General features: G+C 38.4%; 1 protein-coding gene across 3 annotated transcripts in view; it reads right to left on the bottom strand.

Annotated features, from left to right (window-relative positions):
- Positions 1-2,230: 2,230 nt before the first annotated feature.
- The window catches only part of ROCK1 (Rho associated coiled-coil containing protein kinase 1), a 58,072-nt gene continuing 33,787 nt past the window's right edge, over positions 2,231-26,515 (bottom strand). Inside the window, exons 21-34 of one of the 3 annotated variants that reach the window (XM_083449942.1) lie at positions 25,837-25,906; positions 25,646-25,740; positions 24,769-24,934; positions 23,213-23,306; positions 21,816-21,904; positions 20,817-21,005; positions 20,183-20,348; positions 16,197-16,267; positions 15,557-15,645; positions 14,972-15,050; positions 14,600-14,861; positions 13,279-13,483; positions 8,204-8,260; positions 2,231-5,301 (exon numbers count right to left, since the gene is read on the bottom strand). In XM_083449942.1, coding sequence (XP_083306068.1) covers positions 5,298-5,301; positions 8,204-8,260; positions 13,279-13,483; positions 14,600-14,861; positions 14,972-15,050; positions 15,557-15,645; positions 16,197-16,267; positions 20,183-20,348; positions 20,817-21,005; positions 21,816-21,904; positions 23,213-23,306; positions 24,769-24,934; positions 25,646-25,740; positions 25,837-25,906 — 1,636 coding nt within the window. In that variant the 3' untranslated portion in view covers positions 2,231-5,297. Of the gene's footprint in view, positions 5,302-8,203; positions 8,261-13,278; positions 13,484-14,599; positions 14,862-14,971; positions 15,051-15,556; positions 15,646-16,196; positions 16,268-16,709; positions 16,778-20,182; positions 20,349-20,816; positions 21,006-21,815; positions 21,905-23,212; positions 23,307-24,768; positions 24,935-25,645; positions 25,741-25,836; positions 25,907-26,515 lie in introns of those variants that run through there. The other 2 variants (XM_083449943.1, XM_083449944.1) reach the window with 2 other exon arrangements.

Genomic DNA, 26,515 nt, shown 5'->3' with positions numbered 1-26,515 from the left:
GGCGGCTTCGGAAGGGAGCCGCGTGAGGAAGCTTCTCCGCCAGTCGCTCTGCTTCCGCCTGGTTAGCCTCGTGACCGGACCCGGTATGTCCCGGTAGTTACTCAGATGTTAGTTGCTCAGGATTTGCCCGGCAAGTGCTCGTGCAAAAGGATCCTGGCCGGTGGAGGGAGGGGCATGTTCCCAGTGTGTCCTGCTTACTGCGTTTGATATCGCACTCTGCATGCATTCTTTCCTTTCGTTTCTCTCCCCCCACCTCTCCTGTATCTCAAAGGATACTTTAATTGATGTTCTCTGTCGCAACTGCTCAGCCATAGATTTGACAACACAACTTCGTTGGACGATTTTGTTTTTTTAAAAAAGACGTGTTTCTAATTTATACATTTATATACCTGCATACCTAAGGAATCTCCCAAGTAATTAGAAATTACTGCTTTATATTTGTCTGGCCCCATTTTGCTTGCAAACAGTTAGGTAGTCAAGTACCCAATTTACTAAGGAAATTATGATTGTGGCATGAAGTGTTAGTCTTTTATCCAACAAATTATTAGCCCTGATCATTAAAGATACATATCTGGTTTCTTTGATAAATTGCTTAGAGGTGCTGCATTCTAGGATTGTTTTGAAAAGTGTCACACTTCACTTGAGTTGTGTGAAAGTGCATCTCCCAGCTCATCTGCAAATTTCCATACCTATATGACTTCCACCTGCAATCTGCATCCAGAAGTGGAAATATTTTTACACTAAGCTCCCTCATTACCAAGGCTCCTGAATTCTAGGTTGATTTAAGGGCATCCTTATTAAATAAGAGCTGTATATATTCACAGCTTTGATGAAAAATCATTGTCTTTGAGGCAATGTGGTGGTTCTGTCTATAGTGCTTGATCTGTGATTTAATATTCCTCCAATTTGTAGACTACTCATCAGGTCAATCTGATTCTAGTGCAATTTCCAACAGTACACAGAATGCAATGCATAACTGTTATTCTTTTTAAGCCCAATTAATAGAGCAGCATGAGAACTGTTACACCAGAGCAATCAGTAATGTACTCCCAGTGCCTAATGGAAATGTTTTGTCAGCAGAAACTCATTGTCTAAACTTTCAGAGTTGAGGAGCCACATCAAATAAAGCACAACCCAAATGTGCCATTCAAAATGAAGAGTCTGGTCCAATTTGTCAGCCCTATGAGAACATAAGGCCATGTAACCCAACCACTCCTTCAGTGGCTACTCGGTTTAGAGCAGGCTTTGGGCTGCAGCCTCCTCCTCATTGCTGCTCTAGGGCTTGGGCCCCTTTTGCTTTTGTGTGGCTTGACAGAGAGCAACTTACACTTGGGACAACTCAGGCATCACTCTCTTTACTTCCCTTGCCATTAGGGACTTGAACCATGCCAATAACTGGCTGGGCTTGAATTCCCATCAGATCTGAATGTAAGGAAATGCTTCCTAGAGACCTGCCTCATTATAAACTTCAATACAGTCAGCGCCCAGATTTGCCTCCCACAGAGAAGAATCCAGATCCTTTACAGCAGGGGAAAGTCGACATGGTATCCTCCTAGATATTGTTAGAATGCAACTTCCGACCCCAACCAGCATAGCCAATGGTCAGTGAAGATCAGAACTGTAGTCCAACATCTAGAGGGCATCACATTGGCCTGCTCTACAGTGTCAAATTATTTGCATGCCACATATTGGAAGAGGGATTCTAGTCTATTGGCAGTAACCCCAGTGCTTTTTTTCTATTAAAAAAAAAAAGTTTAGGGGTACTCTCATTTGAAAATCACCATTTTATAGTTCAAATTGGGGAAAATAAATACAGTAAATGGACAAAAGTACAAAGATTCACAAAATGTTTAGGGGTATGCATACCTCCGTGTACCCCCCAGAAAAAAAGCACTGAGTAATCCTGTGACCACCTCATGCACCTGACTGTGAGTAGGTAGCACAGTAAGTCTTGGAGTCACTGAACTGCCAGCTTTAAATCTTCCAACAGCCTTCTCTCAATATAAGAATTTCCTCTAGTCCATCTCTTCCTTCTGTCTCTTAGGCCCAATGAATATTTATCAATAGGTGATTTTTCCAATTGTTCTCTTAATTCCATACTTTCTTTTCCCCTACAAAATTTATATTCTAAGAATTACCGTATACGTAGCAGATGTTTATTGTTCTGATTATTGAGAACACACTTCATTCACAATAGTAGCCATAGCATTCCAAAGAAATGATAATGAACTTGTATGACATTTTACAGACTCATTGGTTTATTGCAGCATAATGTTTTACAGGCAACAGCTACTCCAAATGATTCATGAAGTGGACTGATAAGGTAGAAGATATATACATATGGGTTGAGGAACACCAGAGAACAAAACAGCACAGTGAAAACAAACAATACTGAGAAAATATATCAGATCTTGATACAATACATAACTTAAATGGGAACATTAACTCACAATATAATGACATTGCGTGGTGGAGAGGCTTGATACCAAATTCAGAACTGGGCAGGAATCAATATTTTAACAGGTTCACCTACCCACCATAGGAATTGATTCCTGAATATAACAATATGCCCTGGAGATGAAACCAATTGGGCACCCTAAATTTGGGGCTTAGGCATAATTCTCCAGAATGTAACAGGTGAACCCTCATGAAATGTCACCACATAGCTTTCAGCAAGGATCAGTATTGTTCTGCATCAATACCCTTCTCCCTCTCCTATCAAATTCTATGTTAGTTCTGTTGCTATTAAGCTACCATATGTATATATGGTTGTGAGTACTCTCTTATCCTCCCTCCTAGGCACCCCTCATCCCCTCTACCAAAATTTTTAATCTGGCAAAAAGGCTGTAAATTGCACATTTACAGGTAATGCTTATACCCATCTGTAAATAAACATTTCTTTTCTATCCATCTTCATGGAAACAGTGTACAATTATACAACTTTAATCAAGAAAACAGAATAAAAAACCCGCACCTTTTGAACCAGGGGAAGCAAGCACCAAAATCACTATCTGCCCAAATCACTTGCTGGCCTTCTCCATTTTCCTCTCCTTAAGGTGGGTTCATCCTTTCTTCACTTTGGCCATATCAGCCCCCACTTATTTCCAGTGTTGCTTCCCTGTTCAGTTTTAAGAACTTACAGTGGTCAACCTCTCTGCTCCACCTCTTCTTGCATGTTCCCTCTCACACCAATTCTTACTCCGTGGCTGTCACAAGCTCATCTATTGCCTTCTCTCCTTTGTCTCTCCCTCCCAGTTGCTGCTTTTGGCAGCTTATGCCATGCTGCCCTCCATTCCGTCTTTCCTTTCCCTTCCTCAAACCATTTTTCTCTCCTTCCTCAAGGCCCGATTTAAGAAAATCTGTTCCTGAACAATTCTGACCTTCCTCATGGTCTCCCCTGCTACAACCCAACACTTAATTTGTTGTCAGTCTTCTCTGGCCATCCCCATCTCATCAACTAATTAAGAGTCCGTGCTACTTCTGTTTAGGGATAGCACAGGATCACTGACTTCCAAAGAGTGCAGAATAAGCTTGACAGGTTTTTACTACTAATCATGACTTAATTATAAATTAAAATATATGTAAATATTCTCTTTTAAGAGCTGTGTACCTGGTATAATTTCCTTTTGATGAAAGTCATTATGTGCTTACTAAATGGGATTTAACAATTCACATATCAAAATAAATTCTTCAAAGTCCTATGAATTTTTTTCTACTTTACCCTGTATTAAAATGTAGTATGACATTATAAAAATGTAATTAAAAAAATTTATCAAGTTTGTATCAGATTTAAATATGTTGACAGTTATCTGTTTGTAAAGCATCATAATTTCCCAAACTTCCTAAGAAGTGTATTCTGGAGAAAAATACCACAGTCATTTTCAAAATAGTTCTTCCATAAATTAGTTTTATTTTGTATTAAATGAGCACGAGTCATTACCATAGTAATAACAGATATGCTTATTACATATCTATTAGTGTGGCTTTTAATACCACTTTAAACATGCAAATCGTCATGTAGACGAATCAGTTTTCCAGTGCTTCTTATTTAATACACAACTGCAAAGCTGTTATAAGTTACTGAAGAGGTATTTGGTTAAAAAATAAAATAAGCCATACTGTTCATACCACAATAATATTCCTGCTACAAAGCAAGAGCTTAAAATGTACTCAATTCCTGTATTATCTGGAATTTTAAAGTGTTCTAGGTGTTTCAAATTCGTGGTACAAGCATTTGTTACTTTTTGTACTTATGATTAAAATCTCTCTTGGTAACAGGCAATTTCATTTAAAATTGTACACATGAAAATGGAACTAGCTTCTACAATACTTTGATCAATAAAACCACTGACACATAATAGGTATTTGAGATTTCTACACTTATTTGACATGGCAGTAAAACAGATTAAGGCACTAAAAGGGCAACATCCATTAAAAGTGTTCTAACAATAATTTACATTTCAAACAGTGCATACATTTTGTGGGGTGTGTGTATTTGCTATAATTAGCACTTCAAATTGTTAATGCAATATGTTATACAAATTATAGAAAAAAGTATGTACCAAAATATGCTTCCAAACTTGGTTGTTTTAACTTAGTTTCTAATGCCTCTAGAAGTAAAATTCTGTATGGCTTGGCAACAATGCATAGATTACATGCAATTACTCATTTTCTCCCCCTTTACAAATATGCAGAATCAGTATTTTGTAAAGCAAAATATTTAACACCTTGAGCTGTCATGATGAATTATTAGCATTAACAACAATGCAGAAAAGGCACAAGTGATTATATTTGTTTTCAAGCAAATTTTGCTGTTTTCTGCACAACTTCGAGTCTTCAAAGAAAATTCAGTCCTTCTCAGTTTGAGATACCTTCTTTCTATACTCATATTTGTGTGCTTATCTTGATATAAATATCCTTCCCACAGGGTAAATAGTCCTCTTATTCTCATTGATACAAGAAAAGCTCACTGCATTCCATCATGATTAGCTGGCGGTTTTATTTTTTAGAAATCCAAAAAGGCAGCAGTTTAAACTTATTTCTAGCTAAGCTTTATTTGCTTTTACTTGCATTACATAGTAATAATTAATCTAATCTATCTTAAGGCAAACCCGCAATAAGACACCCTCAGCGTGCTTTTTGTGCCAAAGCAAGGAGGAGAGAGTAATAGCAGTCTTAGCCCTGAAGCCTGTGATAATTGCATTGTAACAAACAACCAGTCTGCACTGCCCTGTATGGTGGAAAAAAGCACAGCTTTCTCAGACTCAGCCAGATTCCATGGAGTGCGGCATATATTGTTAACTGGAAAGAAAAAAAGAAAAAGACACCATTAGAATTACCTCATTTTTCATTATGTGGTTTAGTTTAACAGGTCAACAATATTTAAAATATTGTTCAGGAGTTAATGTACCAGAGGCATGTTAGGGCAGTGTTACATTTGATGTTCTGCATACAATGGAACATTAGTGGAGATTATCCTATGTACATACTGAACATTTTTTTGGGGGGGGGGTTATGTTTTTGTTTTCTTTACTGTGTGCATTTGTGTTTAGAAGCTGCAACTGGCAGCAGATTCCCACGGTATGATGGCAAAAATATAAACCTTGCTATCAATTGCAAACCACACACAGGTCCCACTATCCACCCACTTACTATGTGAAAATTCACTTATCTGAATGTAAAGAACTATGCCCAAACCTCACTATACACTCCGTAGATTCAGTATTTCTGCTAATATCACAACATAAATGAAATAATACAGAATCCTGAATATGTTTATATATGCTTTATTCATTAGTACAACTCAGAAAGCTGTGCCTAATCTAAGTTTGTTTGGGGTTGTTTTTTTAAATAGCATTTCTATACTGCTTTAAAATGAAAAGCTACTAAAATGGTGTACAGTAAGATAAAATAGAACATATGGCATTGTTAAACTAAAAGCAATTTAAACCATTTCTACAATTATACAATCAATATTCCGTAAACTGACTGGGTCACACTTCAAGGAAAGCCTTATTAAATCAAAATATATGAATAGATATCAAGGTGGTAGGTGCTTGTCTAATTTCTGTTTGTAACTCATTACAGAGGGCTAGAGCTGCAACACCAAAAGCCCAGTTCTTGGTACACACTACGCACATTTCTGGGGCATGCAGTATTCTCAGGAGTGCTCCATTTCAGGAACCCAGTTACCAGGCAGGGATATATAGGGCAAGGCAGTCCCTTAAGTAATCTGGTCCCACACTGTTTAGGGCTTTAAATACTAAAAGCAAAACCTTGGAACTTCAGTTTGTAGGATACTGGCAGCCAGTGCATCTCCCTCAGCATATATGTTCTATTGGGTTGGTGGTGTGCCCCAGTCAACAACCTAGTCGCTGCATTCACTAGTTGCAGCTTCCAGACTAAGCCCAAGAGAAACCTCAGAGCACATTCCAATAATCTGAGATTACCAATGCCAAGATCACAGTTGCCAAGCTATCTAGGTCTGGAAACGGGTGCATATGTCTTACCATTGAAGCCACCTGGTGCCTCAAGCAACACAGAAAGATCCAGGAGTACCCTCAAACTACATACCTGTTCCTTCAGAAGTGCAATCCCATCCAGAAAAGGAAACCCAGACACAGAAACCACTCTCACACATTATTATTGGCCCTCATCCAGTCCCCTACTGCACCCAAACAGTGGTCCAGAGCCTCTACAGTCACTCCTGATTCAGATGTTACAGAAAAAGAGACACTTCTCTCCAAATCCCCTGATGACCACAGCAGCTTCATAGATGTTAAGCCACCAGAAACAAAGCTGATGGGAGAGAGGGAAAGATCTTGGAAAACAGAGGCTGATGGGAAAGGGCAGTAAGAAGGGGGAAAACACAGACACTAGCCTGAGAAGGATAAGCGGGAGCAACAACAAACCGTATTGAACTCGAGGAAGGCAGGAAACAAACTGGAGTATAGAATCACGGCAGCAAAAGCCTATTTCCAAAGCTTTTGTTCCTGCCTTGACCAGAAGCCATAACCCAGCTAGCAGAAGGCAAGTAACAATACTTATAATTTTGCTGGTTGTTGAATTTCTGTCTTATCAGGAGACAATGGAGGAGTGCTCCTTTGGGGTTGAAGCCAAACCGTTGGAAGAGTTACAGTGCCTGCTTACTTATCATTTCTAATCCTTACAACAGCCCTGCAATAAGACTCAAGAGTATCTTGCTTCAGCCACCTAGTGAATTCATGGAAGATCCATAGAACCATAGAATTGTAGAGTTGGAAGGGACCAAAGGGCCATTTAGATCCAAACCCTGCAATGCAGGAATCTTTTGCCCAATGTGGGGCTCCGAGATTAAGAGTCTCATCCTCTACCAACTGAATTACCTCTATTGCTACTGGGATAAGATTTGAATTGGGGATGGCCTGATTTGTAGAGCAGTAGTTATAATGCAAACTTACTTAACATCAAGAATGTGAAATACATGTCAAGGACATCTATGGTTATAAAATATTGGATCCAACAAGTGACATGAGGATGCACAAGTCTAGTACTTGGATGGGAGAATGCTTAGGAACCCCATGTAAGTTGCTCTGGACTTCCTTAAGAAAAGCAGGCTAAATCTGACTAACAAATAATAAAGAAAGATGTAGCAGAATATACTTTTTACTTGTTCTCTCTAGGAAATATATTAGGGCAGTAAAATTAAAAGAAATCTTGTGAAACTGCCATCAAATGAGAATATTTTCACCAATCCCTTGTTTTGAAGATTTTTGGTTACCTAGGAAATGAATATATTTAGCACTGTCCAAAGTTAACACAGACTTTTCTCAAATTAGGCTGTTGTGGATAATAAAGTCTACACCTTCACCATCAGAATAGAGAAGTGTTAGAGAGCACATGAGGGAAATGTACTTATTCCAAGAATGGATTCCACCACCATGGCATATTCTACACAACATAATTGTGTTATGAGGATATGCATACTGTTTTGTTACCAACAGTATCAAGACCAGAAAGCGTAGAGCTGACAAAGAATCCGAGCAAATGATATCCAAGATCAAAGAAAGAAAGCCACAGACATCTCCAAAATGACAATCTGAGAAATAATATAGTTTTCTCATTCTAAGAAAGCTCCTTCTTCATTACTAGAAGAAAGCAATTCTGCTTCCTTACTACTGTCACATGACAAGTAGCAGTGGGTTCAAAAGCAAAGGCTACTCACCAGTAACTTGAGTTTTCTGAATGGGTAATGTCCCCCACAGATCCATACTCCTTTGACCTATTGAAATTTAGAAATGAACATTTCACGACTATTTCGATGTGCTGAGGGCTCACTGTGCACTCTATACGAAAAATGGAGCACTAGGAGAAGTGATCTGAATGCTAATAGCAAATAAAAGGGAAGACCTAGACCAAAGTTTCTAATAAAACAGTGGAAAGAAAGAGGGGGGAAATGAATTGCTTTAACAAGAAGAAAATTCCCCTTTTTTCTACTTAAATGGAAATTTTATGCCTCTCAATTAAGGATTAAAGAGACTCTAATTTCTAAATGTTCAGGACCAAAGCAATGAAATTCACAGATGAAGGCTCAAAAAGTATAGCCAAGTTACTTTGCAATAAAAGAAAATCTTTAAAAGAACTGGCATTTCTAAAACTATAGATCATGGTTGTTTTTGAAGAAAGAGATATTATTTTCTGTCTGAGTCAACTGTTCACTGCATAACTTCTATTTAAATATATGCATTTCTGATAAATGATATACAGTGTATCTTTTCTTACTGTTCACATATTTAGTATTTATAAACAAATTATAACATCATTCTAAATAAATGAAATAAGGAATGAAATATCCATCAGAAAATAAAAATCACTGACAAGGAAATAAACAGATATTAAAATAGCTCCAGGAAGAATGAAATTAATTTTACAAAACTAAAATGTATTAACTAGCTCTAAACATGTATTTATTTCTTCCCCTGCTCTCAAAATGCTCAAGATAGCCTAAACTTCAGGCAGCCATAGCAAAATTGTACAACCAGAAGCATCATAACACAATGCTAATAAAATAAACCCCATCCACAGCCTAGTATATTCTGGGATGTTCAATAGGAGCAACCAGCAAGAAAAATGTTTTAGGGGTCTTACTTTTAAAATTAATATACAGCCTCATATTTCCATCCAGTATTTGTGTATCTTAGTCCCTAGTTCCAAACAAATATGCATTTAAATCTATCTTGCTGACTTCAGCAATACTGAATTGCTCGTGGAGCAAGATCAGAGCATTTCTGTTCAATTTCTTCTACTAGTGATTTTCTGAATGTTTCAAGTTGTCTGAATGGATGTTGATAAATAACAACCTAACGGAATGAGAAAACATGAAAATGGTCTCTAAACTTCAATTATATTTCTGCCCTTTCTGAAAATTTCTACTACAGTTAAAGCTAGTTTAATAGCAATCAGAGTTAAGAGATGAAACAAGCAAGCTAATCCTATCACTAGGGTCAGTGCCAGATGATTTCAGGCTTGAAGACCCTTGTCCATGACTAGAAAGACTGTGAATCCCAGTGAAATAGGACAAGAAATACTTATAAAGAAATGGTGAGGACAACACAAAGTTCTCTAGTTAAAATGAATCAACATTCTGAATTTCCTCCAAAGACAATGGTGGTAAGGGAGAAACAGCTATGAATATGAATTGACAAAGTGAAGCTGCGTAGCTTTTTATCTGGCTAAATGATGTATATAAGACATATATGCACTCACAGGTACATATAGAAAGATGAAGATCAGTATTCAGGGTACATAATGAAGAAAAGATGTAAAACTAGAATGAATGTGCAAAAATTATACAGAATGCCAGCATTGATCCTGGCACAGCTTAGTATCTATGTTTATATACTCCAGTGGTTGACTCAGCAGTATATTTAGCTGATATATTTTTGCTTCCAAATCACATCTTTATTGTTTTTTCTCTCCCAGAAATCAGAAAACTTATATGATATATTTTATATTGAAATAAGCTATATTTTCCAGCATTAATGTAATCATATATAAATCATACATGCTCCCAGGCATGCCATTCACATATAGGAGCTTAGCTAAAGAATACAAAACCTCTAGTACAATGTAGGGAAGCACAAATGAAGATGTATATAAGAAAGTGTCAGAAATGAGGGAGACAAATGAGTAGGGCAAACATATTTGGTCCTAGAAGAAAGTAGGCTTGAAACTTAAATGAAAAAGTTAACATTGAAACTCGTAATTAAACTTAACTGAGATCATATGATTTCTAAGGTTTAGGCAGCAAAATGAGCAGATGAGTTACAACAATCACAACTTACTGCCTGCATAAGGCACTCATGAAGCAAAGCTGCTGTAACACAAAGATAAAAGAGATGGAATGAGAGAGAATTCATGGTTCCTACCTGAATGGCAGGTCTGAGAGTTTAGTGCCACCTTGTGGTCAAAGGGCATGAACAGCAACATCCTACTTGAAGACCTTAAATACCCACCTGAAAGGTATTTGTCCTAAGGTTGGCCTTATGCTGTGCTGTGTACTCAGTTAGTGAGCGTTTTCTCGTGCAGTGGTTTCTGTGTTACTGTATAATTTGTGTGTGTGTGGGGGGGGTTTAAGCTTGCACATGAAGCAAACTGAAGCCTAAGGAGAAAACCATCTACTTCCTCTAAAGTTCAATGTTCCCTGCCTTTGAGCAGTAGGGGGGGCCAAACCCACTTGAACACTTTCAGTCACTCAAAAGATGAGAAAAGCAGTTCCTTTTAAGTCACATTAATTTAATTTAAGTACCTCTCTCCCCCCCTCCCCCCGTATGTGCCCATCCTCAAGTGATTTTGCCCGTTTTTCCATATTTGTTTATGGTTGCTTCCTGTCCTTTTGAGCCTGTTTTCATCATACGTACTAGTGATTTCCAGAAGCACACACTGTATCACCACAAGCCATATCCAACCAATTCATTCAAATAAATGGATTTACATCATTCATGTCCATTTATTTCAATGGATTTAACGATTTAGTTGGATTCAATTCACTCTGTGCTTTCCATTTTTATGTGCTTCTTTTCTACATACATACTGTTGTGTGTTACTGGGCTAAAGGGTACAGGTAGCAAAGCAGCAGAACAATGGACACATTCAACATAGCCACACCCTTACATGTCTGATCAGCAGGCACGTACTTGGTGCTGGCAGAAAACCACATGGTGATTCCCACTGAGGCAATGGAAGAGGTAGAGGCAGTGCTGCCTAGAAGAATTATTCTCCCACGAAGCTGAAACTTTTGCAGGCAGGAGCAGTGACAACATACACAGCAGATGCAAATTCTCCCCCACCCTCTCCAAGGCTGGCAGAACCATAAGAAGGAGAAAGTAGCAGAGCATAATCTGGGATAATTTTGAGATGACGGTGGATCCCAGCTATGCCATCTGCCTGTACTGCAAAAAAAAGCTGAGTGGGGGCAAGTTTCAAGGGCATTACACCAGACAGCTCCCGTTCCTCTTGCTGGAAGAAGATACACAATAGCAGCTTAGGAGGCAACAATGGAGGGCTTGGGGTGTGGAAAGTACAATATCCCAGCATACTGGGCAGGCACACAAGCAAAACATTTTGATTCCAGCTCTGTGTGCAGTGAAGTAGTGCCCACAAACAAAACCACAGGGAGGAAAGGAAATCCCCTGTAGTCCCTACCCCCACTCCAAAATCAATCCCAAAAGGATTGATAAATACACCCCTGATTGTCCACCACAGTAGGGAATACTAATGTAATCGCTTTCTTACACCACCTTAAAAATGTAATTATTCCACCTGTAGGAAAACCACTGCAGTTATCCTCACAAGATTTTGCAGGATTGTTTCTGCCACAGGATTTTAGGCATGCACACCTAAAACCTTGATCAAATTCTGCCCAATTTAGAGCTCTTTTCTGAGTTCTCAATAGCAAATGGGAGAGATGATGAAGCCTTTTTTTCTGGCGCAGACTTGGAACTGACACAACTTGGGCACCCTCCAAAGTACTTTGGACTTAGGTGGACGTTTTCTGAAGTGCTGAATCAGGGTCTGAACAAATCCTCTGGTCAGTGCACATCCCCAATATTATCCCCATTTAAATGTGTTGCCTTCTACAGTGTAATTAGTTTCTACTGTGTTATTTTTCCTGGGAAGTCATTCCATTTGAATACTCCAAGGAGAAGCAAAGATTTCTTGTCAGTTAAATCACAGTGGGGTGGATTACTTTCTTTTGAGAGAAGGCTGATTTTTCTACTATTGAATTTCTGAGTTTTTACATTTGTCAATTTAAAGCATGTACCTATGGTTTTAAAAATTTACATAAAATATTTTTTTTGCCATAAAAAAGAGCAAAGTATTAAAGATTGGAAAGCACTTTCTCACAAAGGGCTAAATAAATGGCTTGTGCATGCTAGAAATAAAACACAGTGTATTAAGGATTACATGGAGGAATATTTACCAACATCAATGATATGACTTATCAGGATACTTTGCTGAGAACTTTGACCAGAATGTGGAATAATGCAGCAAAGAGGGGCACAGATATATAATACTGAAGATTAAACTTCCATAAGTAACCAAATACAAGGCAAAATATAAGGCAACAATAAAGCAAAAACCTGGTGCAATGCATGTTAAGGGTACTACTAACATGTGCATTCCTCTTTTTAAGAGAAGTTTGTGTAAAAATGAACATCACCATAGGTACATGAAGAATTCCAGTTGATTATACTGAAAAATAAATGCTTATATAAAACTCTGAACCTCCCCAACTTCCACCAGTTCCTTTGTTGATGTGACAGCAAGTTACAATCAGCTAGAAAGGCATAGATGGAAGGGTAAGGTAGATTTGGTATGTCTATTTTAAAGACTTAAAATTGGTTTAGTGTGCTGAATTTTTTATATTCATAATATTTACAAATATAAAAATTATAAGTATGTTATGTTCACAAACTGAATGTTTATTTTTAAAATTAAATCCCATCATAGAACAATTTGCTCAAAAGGCATTAGAATTTTCAAATGACTTTAATAATTCATTTTACATCGATATGAATTCCTGCTGCTTGTTAAATGAAAAGTAAAGTAAGATTAGCTGCATTTAAAAAGACAATATCTCGTTAGTAAATGCCCTTAACTAGGAACCAGATTTAATCAGATTTCTAAGAGGTGAATCTAGTCAACACAGTAATCTTTGGATAGGTGAGTTATTTCATATGCAGACCCTCCTTCTTAAAAAAGAAAGACAGACTTAAACTTAGTCCATTCACATCTCACCTAGCTTTTCCAGACGCATTCTTAACTTTTCTGAATGACTGATTTGCTGAGGACCTTGTGGAAAGAGTTCTGGGGGAAGCACGAACAAAACTGGATGGTGGTGTCTTGGGGATCTTCTTTACTAAATGAGAAACCCATTTCTTTTGATCTTCTTGACAGGGGGCTAACAACAACATATCTCTTGCTGAAGTTACATCATAACTCACTATTAATGAGAAAAAAAGAATACTGTTAAATAAAACCAACATATAATAAAATAAACATTATCACCACTGGTTGGCTAATGAAAGTATTGAACAAACACCTCTCATTCCCTGGAGGTTTTTAAGAAGAGATTAGGTAGTGATTTGTCATGGATACTTTAGTTGATATTCCTGCATTGCAGGGGGTTGGACTAGATGACCCTCCGGGTTCGTTCCAATTCTACAATTATATGATTTTAAAATAATGTATTATGGTTGGTAGCACTTAGGTACATACTTTACAGCAAAGAAATTCAGATCTTTCAAAATTAAAACTGCACTACTTAGTTGCTTAGGGATGTGGGTGGCGCTGTGGTCTAAACCACAGAGCCCAGGGCTTGCCGATCAGAAGGTTGGCGGTTCGAATCCCTGCAACGGGGTGAGCTCCCGTTGCTCGGTTCCAGCTCCTGCCAATCTAGCAGTTCGAAAGCCCGTCAAAGTGCAAGTAGATAAATAGGTACCGCTCCGGCAGGAAGGTAAATGGCGTTTCCATGTGCTGCTCTGCTTTGCCATGTGCTGCTCTGCTTCGCCAGAAGCAACTTAGTCATGCTGGCCACATGACCCGGAAAAACTGTCTGTGGACAAATGCCTGCTCCCTCGGCCAGTAAAGCGAGATAAGCACCGCAACCCCAGAGTCATCCGCGACTGGACTTAACAGTCGGGGGTCCCTTTACCTTTACTTAGTTGCTTAATTGGTTAATCAATTTAAAGCAGATTACTGATTTAACAGTTACAAAGTCACTCAGCATATTTCAATATATTTTCAAATTACCTTTAATAAAACTACATATAAACACAAGCACTTGGATGTCCTTCAAAATCAGCTGTGGGGGTTTGGGGGACCCTCCAGGACAGATTTGAGGGTGGGGGCACAAGAAGAGGAGAAAAAATGGAAGTCCCATTCAGCCAGTGGAATTACACATGAAGAGTACCAGATACAACCCATAATCTAATCAACCTAGTTTGGATTGCCCCTGTGATAGAACTGCACTGAATTCAAGGGGGTTGGATTCGATGGCCCTTGTGGTCTCTTCCAACTCTATGATTCTATGATTCAAATATAAATATAGTCACCTTACCTTTACATGGTGCAATTAATTCTTCCTTTTTATCCAAGTGATCTCTATGGCACTTAACATGGCATCGCCTACATTCTACTGCAGGTGGTGGCTTAAATACATGCCAGAGGGGCTTGGCACAAGCCTCACAGTTGGCTGGAAAGTGGTATAATGTTGGGATGAATTCATGACCTTTATGATTCAGAAAGGTTGTTTTCTCTGGTGGCTGAACTGGTTCTGCTTCCAAATCTTTTCGGCACTCGCCCTCATTGGCATATAGAATCTGAGCAAAACAAGAAAGGCATATAGTAGTATTTCATACATTTTTCTTCAAAGTTGACAAAGTTTTTTAAAGAAACTATGTTCAAATCAATATATGGCAGTTGCCGTTACCTGGAATATTTTAGGAATTTCCTCAGTTTCCGCTCTATAGACATCTCCCTGTGTTACTGGTCGCACATGGAACAATTTTCTGAAATCAAATAAACAATGCACTGTTTTAATAATTATATCACAACTAAGCAGATAATTAGATCAAAACTAATTTCCCTGCTGTTTAACATCAATATTCATTTTGCTACAAGTACATAACGTTACTGCCTTTCCTACAAAATAAAGAATTATTGAGAAGTGTGTGTATATGTAACAGAGTATATGTAACAGGAAGATGCAGCTGGATCAGGGATCATAGAAGTGTATCCAGTGGTGTTAATGGGCGTTCATCTGACGTTCACACAAACATATTTACTGCATGAAAATCTGGTGTGACATGTGAACATATAAAAGTTGTAGAAATGATGGAGCCACTCTATTCACTAAAGGATTCAACATGCTCAAGTGAACCATTCTTCTGAATAGTTGAGCCTATCCAGTCTGACAAAAACTAAAATGTATCTCTGTATCTAAAGACCCATAAAAATTAAACCTTTTAAATTAGAAAAAATTTTGTTATCTCAAACTGATATTAGAGGTACGTACTCTATATCTAATACCATGGATGGATTAGAATGTTCTCTGTCCTGTTCGTCGTTATAGAACAAAATCTTTCTGCTGCTGACCACAACATACTGAAAAAGAGGGAAAGGAAAAAGACTGTTAATACATAAAAGGCAATTCTATCCACCTCGTCATTTCTCTGGATAAAAAGAGAGTCTGTTCAAGTGTAATGCAAAATCATAGCTTGACTTCTGATCCTAGTTAGGGCAAAGGATAAGTTGCCATATCTCACTCAAACTCGGATAACACAAGGAAGGGAAGGATGAAAGATAGGGAGCATGGAGTGCACAAGCCTGAAATTGGGGGTGACATGTGAACAACCCCAGAGACAACATTAGTTAATCACTAATAAATTAGGATAAAAACCAATGATGCATATATACTGATTCTTACTCAGTTTAAATTGTTTTCAAAAATATGCAGATAGAAGAAATGATAACTAGATGGCCTGGGTTGTTGTTTTTTGTACAGCATAAATGGTTTTACATAACCAATTATTTTTCAGCATGTGTGTGTGTCTTAGTAAGCATCAAACATTTTCTACCCATGTGTTGGATGTAAGCTGTATAATTTAATATCTGATTTGGCTTATGCTTCAAAAGAAAAGAGAATTCTTGTATACCTGCTTCTTCCATCCATGACGTTTTATATTTCCTTTGTTTGGTATTGAAAGCCAGCCCTCCATTCTTGACTCTATTGGGGGACATATTAGGCAACACTTTAATAACAGAGAACTATAAGAAAATAAATTTCATGCAGCCATTAGCAATTACCAAATAGACTGCTGAAGCAGGAATAAAAGCCACAGCTAAATAAAAAACAGAATTGAAGCATTTTTCATGCTTAGTCACAAATTCATTTTCCATGGCAATAAACCTATTGCAGGATAAGCAGCAAAAGGGTTTACAAGGGTAACATCAAATACTGTTTCAATGGCAAAGTTTTGAAACAGCCAGACCAGACTTTGGTCTGAAAATGGTGGTATAGCATGAATCATAGTATTATTAAAATTTGTAACATAAATATAATGTAACACTAGGAAAGGGAAGATGAAATACTAAGCATAAAGGTATAGTAACTGAAAGCCACAGTTCACAATCAACAAAAAAAGCAGGAGAGCAAAACACAAAGTACCCACTTGTCCCATTACTCACAGAAGGTAAGAATAGAAGAGAAATAAATAAGGAATGCAGGAAGAATCAGCTAGATATAAAGAATAAGAGAGAAGCAGTTTATTTAGTTTTCATACAACAATTTTTAGTCTGTGGTAAGATTCCTACATAATCATATAAAAGGCTAAAGGTTCTCTAAATGCTTATAAAAAGGACTGATGTTTGTAACACCAAATTTCATTACAAGTAACTGCCAGCTGGTGATATTCTAACCTGGGGCAAAGAGAGAGAACCCTGCCACACGTATCCCAAATTCAGGGACTGTTTCAGAACCAAGTGTTGACTGAAAAATATTATTACTATTAAATTTATATTCCGCCCTTCATCCAAAGGTTATAGGGTGGTTAACAACATAAAAACACAAAATACTATTCATCATCATCATCATCATCTTCACACAGGCAAACACATTTAAAAGTCCATAGATTTTTTAACAGCCAAAGGCCTGGTTAAAGAAGAATGTTTTCACCTGGCTCCTAGCAGTAAAAAAATCATTTTTTACTGGATGCAAGTTTAATGACAGGGTACTTGGGCTGACCTCTGATTACACAGTGAGTCTAGGTGGGACTTTTAAGCCCAGGCTGAGGTTCTTTACTTTCAGCTGTACTCCCCACTGAAACTCTCAACACATTATAAACAAAAAATGAACACCAATTCCAATCAGAATTAATTCTTCGTATGCAGAACCACTATCTGGAAAGACGCTTATATATCACGATAGGAAGACAGGAAGAGATAGCAAGCCGCAGTTAGGAATGAAAGCTGCTGCTTTTCAATATGAAGTCCATTAAAGAATACAATACATAACACTGTTCATAAATTCTGCTCACACATGAAACCGCATGAGCAAGGCTGTGCCAAGTAGCCTTGCCCCCAACATCATGTGCACCAACTAGCCCTGCCCTCTGGCATCTACACATACAGCACAAATATCTGTGCGGATGGAGCCTTTGTGCACACAACTGACTTCCATGTGATCTGGAACCCCTCATAACTGAGGTTCAAGATTGTGCTGAATTCTTTGCATGTACAACTGTACACACAAAGGCTTTGTCTCAACATATATTTGCACTGTATGCTCAGACACCAGGAGGCAGGAATACTCAGCATACACAAAGTTGGTGCATGAGCTTTTCAGATATTCAGCACAACCTTGCTTCCCATTCACATGTCAAGGTTGTTTTTTTTAGGCGGTATGTGGCAATACATTGTACCGCCACCTCTTTTCCGCCTCCTCCTCCACCGCTTCCCCACAGCCATTTTGGACCAAAGTGGATCTACCACAAAGTGGCGCGGCAAGAGCGGCCGATTTTCTTACCCCTCCATTCTTTGACTAGTGGGCCGCTCCAGGCACGCCACTTTGTGGTAGAGGAGGACTGGTGTGCTCCACTACACAGTGGTGTGGCTAGAACAACGACACTTCTTTTTCCTCCCTTCCTTGCTCTGTGGGCCGCTCTAGCCGCACCATTTTGTGGTAGACCTGCTTTGGTAGGTCACGCCAAAATTCCTCTGGGGGTGGCGGTGGGTGGGAAGCAGTGGTGGATGAGGAGGAGGCAGGCAAAGGCGTGAGGGGTGGGTGTACTGGCAACTCTTTTTTTCAAATAAAGCACCTCACATGTCTAACTTCTGAATAAGGCTAAAGAAGATAAACAATCTGGTGGAGGAGTCAGAAAAGATAACTGTAGTGTTCAGTCTCTAGGAATCCAATCCTAAATGCACTTCACTGGAGACTAGAGATATAGAATCTGGCCAGATGGGGTGAATCACATGTAAATGAGCAGAATAACTGTTACATTTTAAAACCTGAACTGTTCAAATTACAGATTTTGATGTGAAATTATAATTTATATATTGTTTTTCCTATCTTTCCTTACCTCCAGGTTCCTGTTATATAGGTTTTCCCATCTACCGTAGATTCCGGCGTATTAGGCGACTGGGCATGCCCACTGCCGCTGCCCAGCGAACCCATACCCGGCGTATAAGACGACCCCCAACTTTTTAGAGGATTTTCCAGGGTTAAAAAGTCGTCTTATATGCCGGAATTTACGGTAATACTTTTTAAATAGAACTGTCAACCAAGTAAAAAATAATTAGGCAATTAATCCCTTGGCCATTCTGTCCACTATTAATTAAGAGGTTTCATTTTTAATATTCTTTTTTTTTTTTTGTCTGTGAGTGAGCAGAAAGGACTTGCAATGTGACTTCACTTTTCTGTTCTCCACCCTGCAGCCCTATGTACACCCTCAAAGTCTGCTCCAGAGAGTTGGGGGATCCTCCAGAGCAGATTTTGGGGACATGCAGGGCAAGAAGAGAAATGAAAATGAGTGGAAGTCTGCTATTGCGATGCAGACTTAATTTAATTAATTAATTTAAACGATCAGGTAAAATACAGGTGGCAACACATTAATTTTAAAAGCATAAATAATATAAACTGAAATGACCCCACTTAATTTTGTTATCAAGAATCAGAAAACAATTCAATCTTGATGTCTCAGTTATTTTGATATACAGTAATTGTAGAAGGGGAGCTAAGAAACAGGTGCTTTACAATTGTCAGGGGCTTTATTCTTTGCAGTAGTTAGATCATACATATAAATATAATTCAGATTTTTTTTAAAAATCCATATCACAAAACATAGTATTAACAGACCTGTAGCTACTTTTTCTTCTACTGCAACAGTACATGTAGGGAAGTGGACTTGTTAATTATTTGTGCAATGAAATATAAAGGTAAAGGTAAAGGTACCCCTGCCCATACGGGCCAGTCTTGCCAGACTCTAGGGTTGTGCGCTCATCTCACTCTAAAGGCCGGGAGCCAGAGCTGTCTGCAGACACTTCCGGGTCACGTGGCCAGCGTGACAAGCTGCATCTGGCGAGCCAGCGCAGCACACGGAACGCCGTTTACCTTCCCGCTGGTAAGCGGTCCCTATTTATCTACTTGCACCCGGAGGTGCTTTCGAACTGCTAGGTTGGCAGGCGCTGGGACCGAATGACGGGAGCGCACCCCGCCGCGGGGATTCGAACCGCCGACCATGCGATCTGCAAGTCCTAGGTGCTGAGGTTTTACCCACAGCGCCACCCGCGTCCCACTTGAAATGAAATATAATTCACAGTAAATCTACTCTAACTAAACAATGATGGTAAATGCAGATATCACATCTACAGCTACTGTATAAAAAAATGACAACTTGCAAGCTGCATACTAAGGAATTATCTAAATGGGAATTCAAGCTTTTAAATTTTCTCTATAGAGAAGTATGCAGAGAATTTTGCATCCTGCCTTTAAACAATATTATCCTCTATCTACAAAATGTAAAATAATAAAGCCAAAGGTTGTTGTTGTTTTTTTAAAAAAGGTGATAGCTTATCTTTATAGAGAAGAAAAGCCTGGTGAACAAGATGCATAAATAGTAAGCGAAACATCTATGCCTCTTACCTATAACATTCCCATCAGTGTCATCTGGTGGAAGGCTGGCAACACTAGTTGAGTCCATGCCTAGTTGTAAGTCATTAATTTTACTGCGCAGTTGTTCTATATCACTTTCCTTGCTATCCAACTGCATCTGAAGTTCGTTCTTATGTGCAGACTCTTCCGCAATTTGCTGTATTCAGTAGAAAATGTGGGGAATATTATTTGTATGAACTAATTAATACATGAGGTATTAAAATTCAAACTGAGCCAAACAAAATGTTCATTATTTGCAGAGCTATCATCACAACCTTGCAGAAACAAAATTATTTACTAGTATACAATATCATCACTGGCCAGTTTCAGTCTCTTAAATGAGAGATTTTCCAGTTTTTGGTCAGGTTTAACACCAGTTTGGGCACAGAAACTGGCTTGGTTGCTCTGTTAGATTAACTTTGTCCTGCTACTTCCTCCTGCATGACAGTAATCATTTGAAAACTCTTTAGTTGAACAATGTACTCCACAGTAGAGTTTAGACAGACAAGCTGAGTCCTGAACACCATTTTATTCTCATATATGTTAGCTTTTAAGCAGAAAACCATCAGTGAATGTATTTGACAGGACTATATAAAACCAAATGAAAAAAGGCAAAAGGTCTTACCGCTTGAATTTCATTAAGCTCCTTCTGGTATTTTATTACCATCTGATTAAATTTCTCTTTTTCTTGGTTAAGTTCCAATTGTAACTTCCGATTTTCCTTCTCTTTTTTCTTGTAGTCTTGCATGTTTACTTTCTTTCTATCTAGCTTAAAATCTTTGCGATTCATAATTTCAGCCAGTTTGTTGACAGCCTGTTATGTATCAAACAAATATGCACAAATTTGAATAGACATAAAAAATATAAGCACATATATGGTCCCCAACCTCTTGGAATTATTCTAACCAATGATAAGATTTGAGTCTTGCTCACAAATTAAACATTTTACAAAGCATTATCAATTAGTGAAATAAATATATGGATCTCATATAGTTCTATGGGTCTAAGCCATTTAACCCATTATTCTCCTCGAGCTATGTAGGGAAATACTACCATAGCATGACCCTATAAACATAAGCGGTTGCCTTATGCTGAACTAGCCCATTGGTCCATTTAGTCCAACACTGTCTACTCTAGCAACAGCACTTCTCAGCTCTGCTACCAGAAACCCTTTAACCAGTTCAGTCCTGCAGGAACAGAGAACTGAAGTCTATGCTTTACAATGCCACAAAGCAGCCAGCCTTGTGGTTTATTATGATGCCCAGGGAGATTTGCCTAAGCTCCATTTTACATTTTCAATATAAAGAAAAGGATATAGGACTGAGGAACTCTGCTTCCGATTGTTACTTTTCATACTGGTTGTTAAAATTGTTCATTTATTTGATATTTTATGTAATTGTCTTATTGTGATGATTGCTTACGATTTTTATATTTTGGACAAAGTTTAACCTTGATAACACATTTTGTAGGACCACAGCTAAGATGAATGGGGAAATGCTGTGGGTGTATAATCATAACTGAAACCTTTCATCCTTGTTTGTAGTGAAAACAGCAGAATACATGAAGGGCTAATAAAATCTTTCAGAATATAGTTTAACACAGCATCAAAAGAAAAGACAAATACCTGTGTTTTAAGGGTTCTTTCAGTGTTCAAGTTCTTTTCATACTGCATTTTAATGGTATTTATTTCTTCTTCTTTCTTCAATATATAATCTGTTGGCAATATTAAGAATTAAGGTTAAGCAAAGCCTTTTATGACATCAAATAACTGCACCTTACTTGGTTCCCTCCCCCATCAATCATTATTTAATTTTTATTAATGTAAGCAAATGGTTATGCCAGTGCATATTCATTCTGGAATGATTCAATATTTGTACTCTTAGGATGATTTAGTCAGATACTTTATGAGAAGCTTTATATCCCACCTTTCCACTAAGACAAGTCACATAAAAACAAAGCAATCAATCAAAAAAACAAATTTCAATTTCAAAAAGGCAGAACACAAATTACGGATTGGTATGGTGCCTAAATGAAATTAAAAGAAACTATTCTAGATATTAGATAAAAACTAAGTCCTCAAAAAATTACCATCTAGGATGGTAATTGAGAAATTTAAGTACACTTTTTTCATAACTCATAATCTTTTTAATAGAAACAATTTAGATCAGGGGTGGGTCACCTGTAACCTCCTGAATGTTACCCATGCTGACAGGGGCTGATGGGAGTTTTAGTCCAGCAATACTTGGAGGGCAAAAGGTTAGCTACCCCTGATTTAAATGATACTGCCAATAATTCTTCTTAAACATCGTCATTTATAATAAAGAGCATGGCTCCTCCATACCACAAACTCTAACAGTTAGATTTCCAACTTTTAGCTCATGTTCTAGCAGAACAGAGATTGTTAAACTATACCCTTTACTGCAGAGGACATACCAGGCCAGTTCTAGGCTTGCCTACAGAAGAAGTCCATTAGCAAAAAGGGACACAAAGAACAGAATACAACCATCTTACAAAGATCAAGAGCAACAGCTAACACCAGGGGTCAGCAACCTAAGGCCCATGGGCCATAAGCGGCCCACGGGGGACATTTAACCGGACCACAAGCTGCCCCTGAACCGAGCCGCAAGGACTCGCTTCCGCAGCACCGGAATCACATCTGCACAGACGCAGGCGCCAAAAATCAAGGGCGCGCTCTCATGTGTGTGCGCGATCCAGCCCACAGAGGGATCTCCACTGGAGTGAACTGGCCCAGGTGAGGTAAACCTTGCCAACCCCTGGCTAACACCAAAGACCACCTTGGACAAAGGCAGGAAATAGACTGAGTTGAGGACTTCAAGTCACTTACAGTACTTCCTCAACTTGGTGCATTTCCTGCCTTCAGACACTAGGAGCCCTTCTGTTTGTGGAAAGAGATGTTTGGACCTAACCCACTGAAAAAAGAACTGCTCTCCATGTATAAAAGGCTTTGATATATTTCAAAATTAATCTTTTATGGCCATTGATATGGAAATTATCACATACCTTCCTCCAGTTTCTTAATCTTCTCATTTAGTTCAGAATTTTCTTTTGTTAGAAATGCCACATCCTTGGTTAATGTATTATTTGTTTCTTCAAGCTAAGCAAGACGGGGGAAAGGCTTTGTTAAATCACTGACATCAATAAGCACATTACAAACACTTGACTGGTAACAATTTGTCATCTCATAATTTATCCTTGTAAAAATCTGGACTAGTTTCTGCAGATATTTTCTCTACTAGACATATTTTGTGATGTGTGAAAAGATCACATACAGTGCTTTGCTATGTAAAGAAACTTTAGAAAACTTAACACTGATTCAAATACAGTGGTACCTTGGTTTTCGAACCTAATCCGTTCTGGAAGACCATACGAAAATGGAAGCCTCAAAACAGAAAACTCAAGACAGAAGCCGCATTTCCGGTTCGACTTCCGAGGTGTGTTGGAAAACAGAAGCATTTACTTCTGGGTTTACAGTGTTTGAGTTACGAAATTTTAGTCAACGGAGATGGTCGAAAACCGAGGTACCAGATGCTGATGAGTGTGCACTGGGCGGGGGAGGGGGGAGTGGATGGAGTCTGACTAGGGGAAAGTTATTTGTGGGGACCTGTACCAACCAGAAAGCAAGAGTCAAAGGCAGAGGAAGCTTCAGAGCTAGAGGGAGAGGAAGAAAAGACAGGTCAGGCAAGTGAAGGGCTGGGTGCTTCCCACCCTCTTCTGCACCAATGTCTCCCAGAACCAGGAGAGAATTGAAGCAGGAAGAGCAGAGGCAGCTCACACACAGGTATAGTATCCAGTAGCGTGTGCATAGCCTGTTGGGGAAGATAAATAAGCTGGTGGAAGAGGCATGGTCCCTCTTGCTGCAACTGCTCCACAGAGCACAGACCTGGGAATAGCTGCCTAGACACGAAACAGGTGTGGCATGTACTGTATTTTTCCATGTGTAAGACTATTGTTAAGGGGGGGGAAACCTAATGTCAAAAATATGGGGGCGTCTTATACACAGAGGCAATCTCCTCCCATTTCCTTAAATAGGAGTCATCGTGTCCTTCCCCCCCCCCCAAAAAAATAGGGGGTGTCTTATACATGGGGGTGTCTTATAGATGGAAAAATACGGTACTTTTTTTGGCTGAGGAACACCCCTGACAGCTCGGACACATATGTAAACCATGGAATGGCTTTTCCTATAATTTCAAGGAAGGAACCAGTTTGCATATGTAGCCCTTTGTATGTATGCCTCCGCTCCCTTTACTGAAATCAGAAAGTTAGCCTTACCATAAAGTACCCTTCTGTTCAGTGGGAAATGGAATCACACATGAAGGGGTTAACTCTCTCTGAGGCAGGGTCAAAACTTGAAAAGCACTACTGGCTGGCTGGAAGGGAGTTAACCCTGTTATGTGTTCTCCATTCTCCACTACGGAAAACAGAACTTCTAGTGCACATCAGAGCAATACATACCTCTGGAATAAAATTTTAAAGCAGTATAAAATAGAGGAATCAAATATGTTTTTGATACAAGATAGCAAGATGTGTTGTAATGTGTTTATTGCACAGTAACTTACCCGGCTTACAATATTATCCTTGTCGGCAATTTCTTGTCTGTTTCGTGATGCGGCTTTCTTGCTCTCCTGAGTCAATTCAAAATACTGCTCCTCAAGGAGAGCTCGGGCCAACTGCTCAGATTCAGCTTTTGTTTCAGCCAGATCTAACTGTGCAGCAAGAGTTTCTCTACAACAAAAAGTTAATATTTTTTCCAAAGTAGTAATGTGTAGTGTTTAAAGACTAAGACTGCAGAGAACCAGTCACTATCTCTCAGGCTAACCTATCTCATAGAGTTGTTGTGAAAACAAAATGGGGTGGAATTATATTTGCTACCCTGAGCTCCTTGATGGAAAGGTATGAAATAAATGTAGCATATAAATTATACATACTTTTTCCAAACAAAATATGAGCCATGTTGTCTTTTTAATAAAACACAATAAAACAAAAAGTCTGTTCCAGACAACATAGGTCCTATTGCAGGGGGAAAGAGCAAGGTCTTTTTCTCATGTCCCTCTGTATGTTACAATCATTAGATACTTGTATTTTTTATTTGCTTGCAGAACTAAAATTTGTGTCAACATATACTGTGTCCACAGTATTCTAGAATATGCTGTTCTGCTCTGTCCTAACTTGAGAGTAAAAACAAATAAAAATGTACAGTTTTTACTCAAGTACAACCTTGTATACCTACACTTCTAGCATATGTAATGTCCTACTATTTTATGAAGATAACATTTTATTTCTAGGCAAAATTAAAAACACACTGTATGCATTCTCATGAGAAACATGAAGCAGAAATGTCTCCACAATTAGAGGGGCTGAGTGCATGCTTCACTTTCTAATTAAAATAAACAGGTGCTTAATAATGGAGAGATTGTGCTTCTAACATTTACTTACTTTTCATTTTGTAATTCCTGTATTTTTTTCTGAGTTTCTTTATTCTTCTCCTCAATTTCTTCTTTAAGTTCTTTAACCTGAGTTTTGTATAGAGTCTGCAAATTAAAAAATCACACCCAAATCTATCATATTATGCTCAATAATATGTCTAACCAATTATGCTCAATAATATGTACAAGTGGACAGCTTACAGAAAAGTACTGTTCGGCTTCTAGTTGATCTTGCAGTTCACGCATCTGGCCTTCATTCCCTCTGTACTGCCTTTGAGAGGAGAAAAATAATTAAGAGCATTGTACATATTAACCAAAGACCTGCTGGCAACATATTAGCTGGTAAATTTTAACCCACACAACCCTCTCTATCCCATCCCCACATTCGCTAGTCAATCAGCAGACTTCTGCTCACCACCACCAAATTAAAAAAATCTCTCATTTTTGACATTACATTCAAATCCCTAATACACATTCAAATAAAATACTTCTCAACTGAAAGAGTTTATACAATAAACTATCAGTCATCAAGTGCTGGTTAATCAAGTAACTAAACATCCAAGTTGTGCATGAAGTAGGAAATAAGCCTTTAGACAGCTTAAACTTCTGAAGGGGTTCGTCTTACTCCAAGGTTTTAATTTAAGGTTATACGTTCCCTCAAATCAATTTCAGCTGAAACTTCAAACTGGAACAAGTGCTTCGTTTTGATTAGTTCATTTGTAAGACAACTAGAAAATAAGCAGTGCACTTCTGCCTAAAAGACAAACAATCCCTGTGGCATCTACTTTTATAGCATTAACCTGTACAGAATGTACTTTAATCAGACCCTATCACACAGAAAGAGCTCTGCATATGAACATGATGCTCCTGTGATCATATA

This window comes from Podarcis tiliguerta (genome assembly GCF_965153285.1).
Source record: "Podarcis tiliguerta genome assembly, chromosome: 7".
Taxonomy (NCBI): Eukaryota; Metazoa; Chordata; class Lepidosauria; order Squamata; family Lacertidae; genus Podarcis; species Podarcis tiliguerta.
Note: the sequence above shows the minus strand (reverse complement) of the source record. Positions and strands in the feature narration are given on the sequence as shown.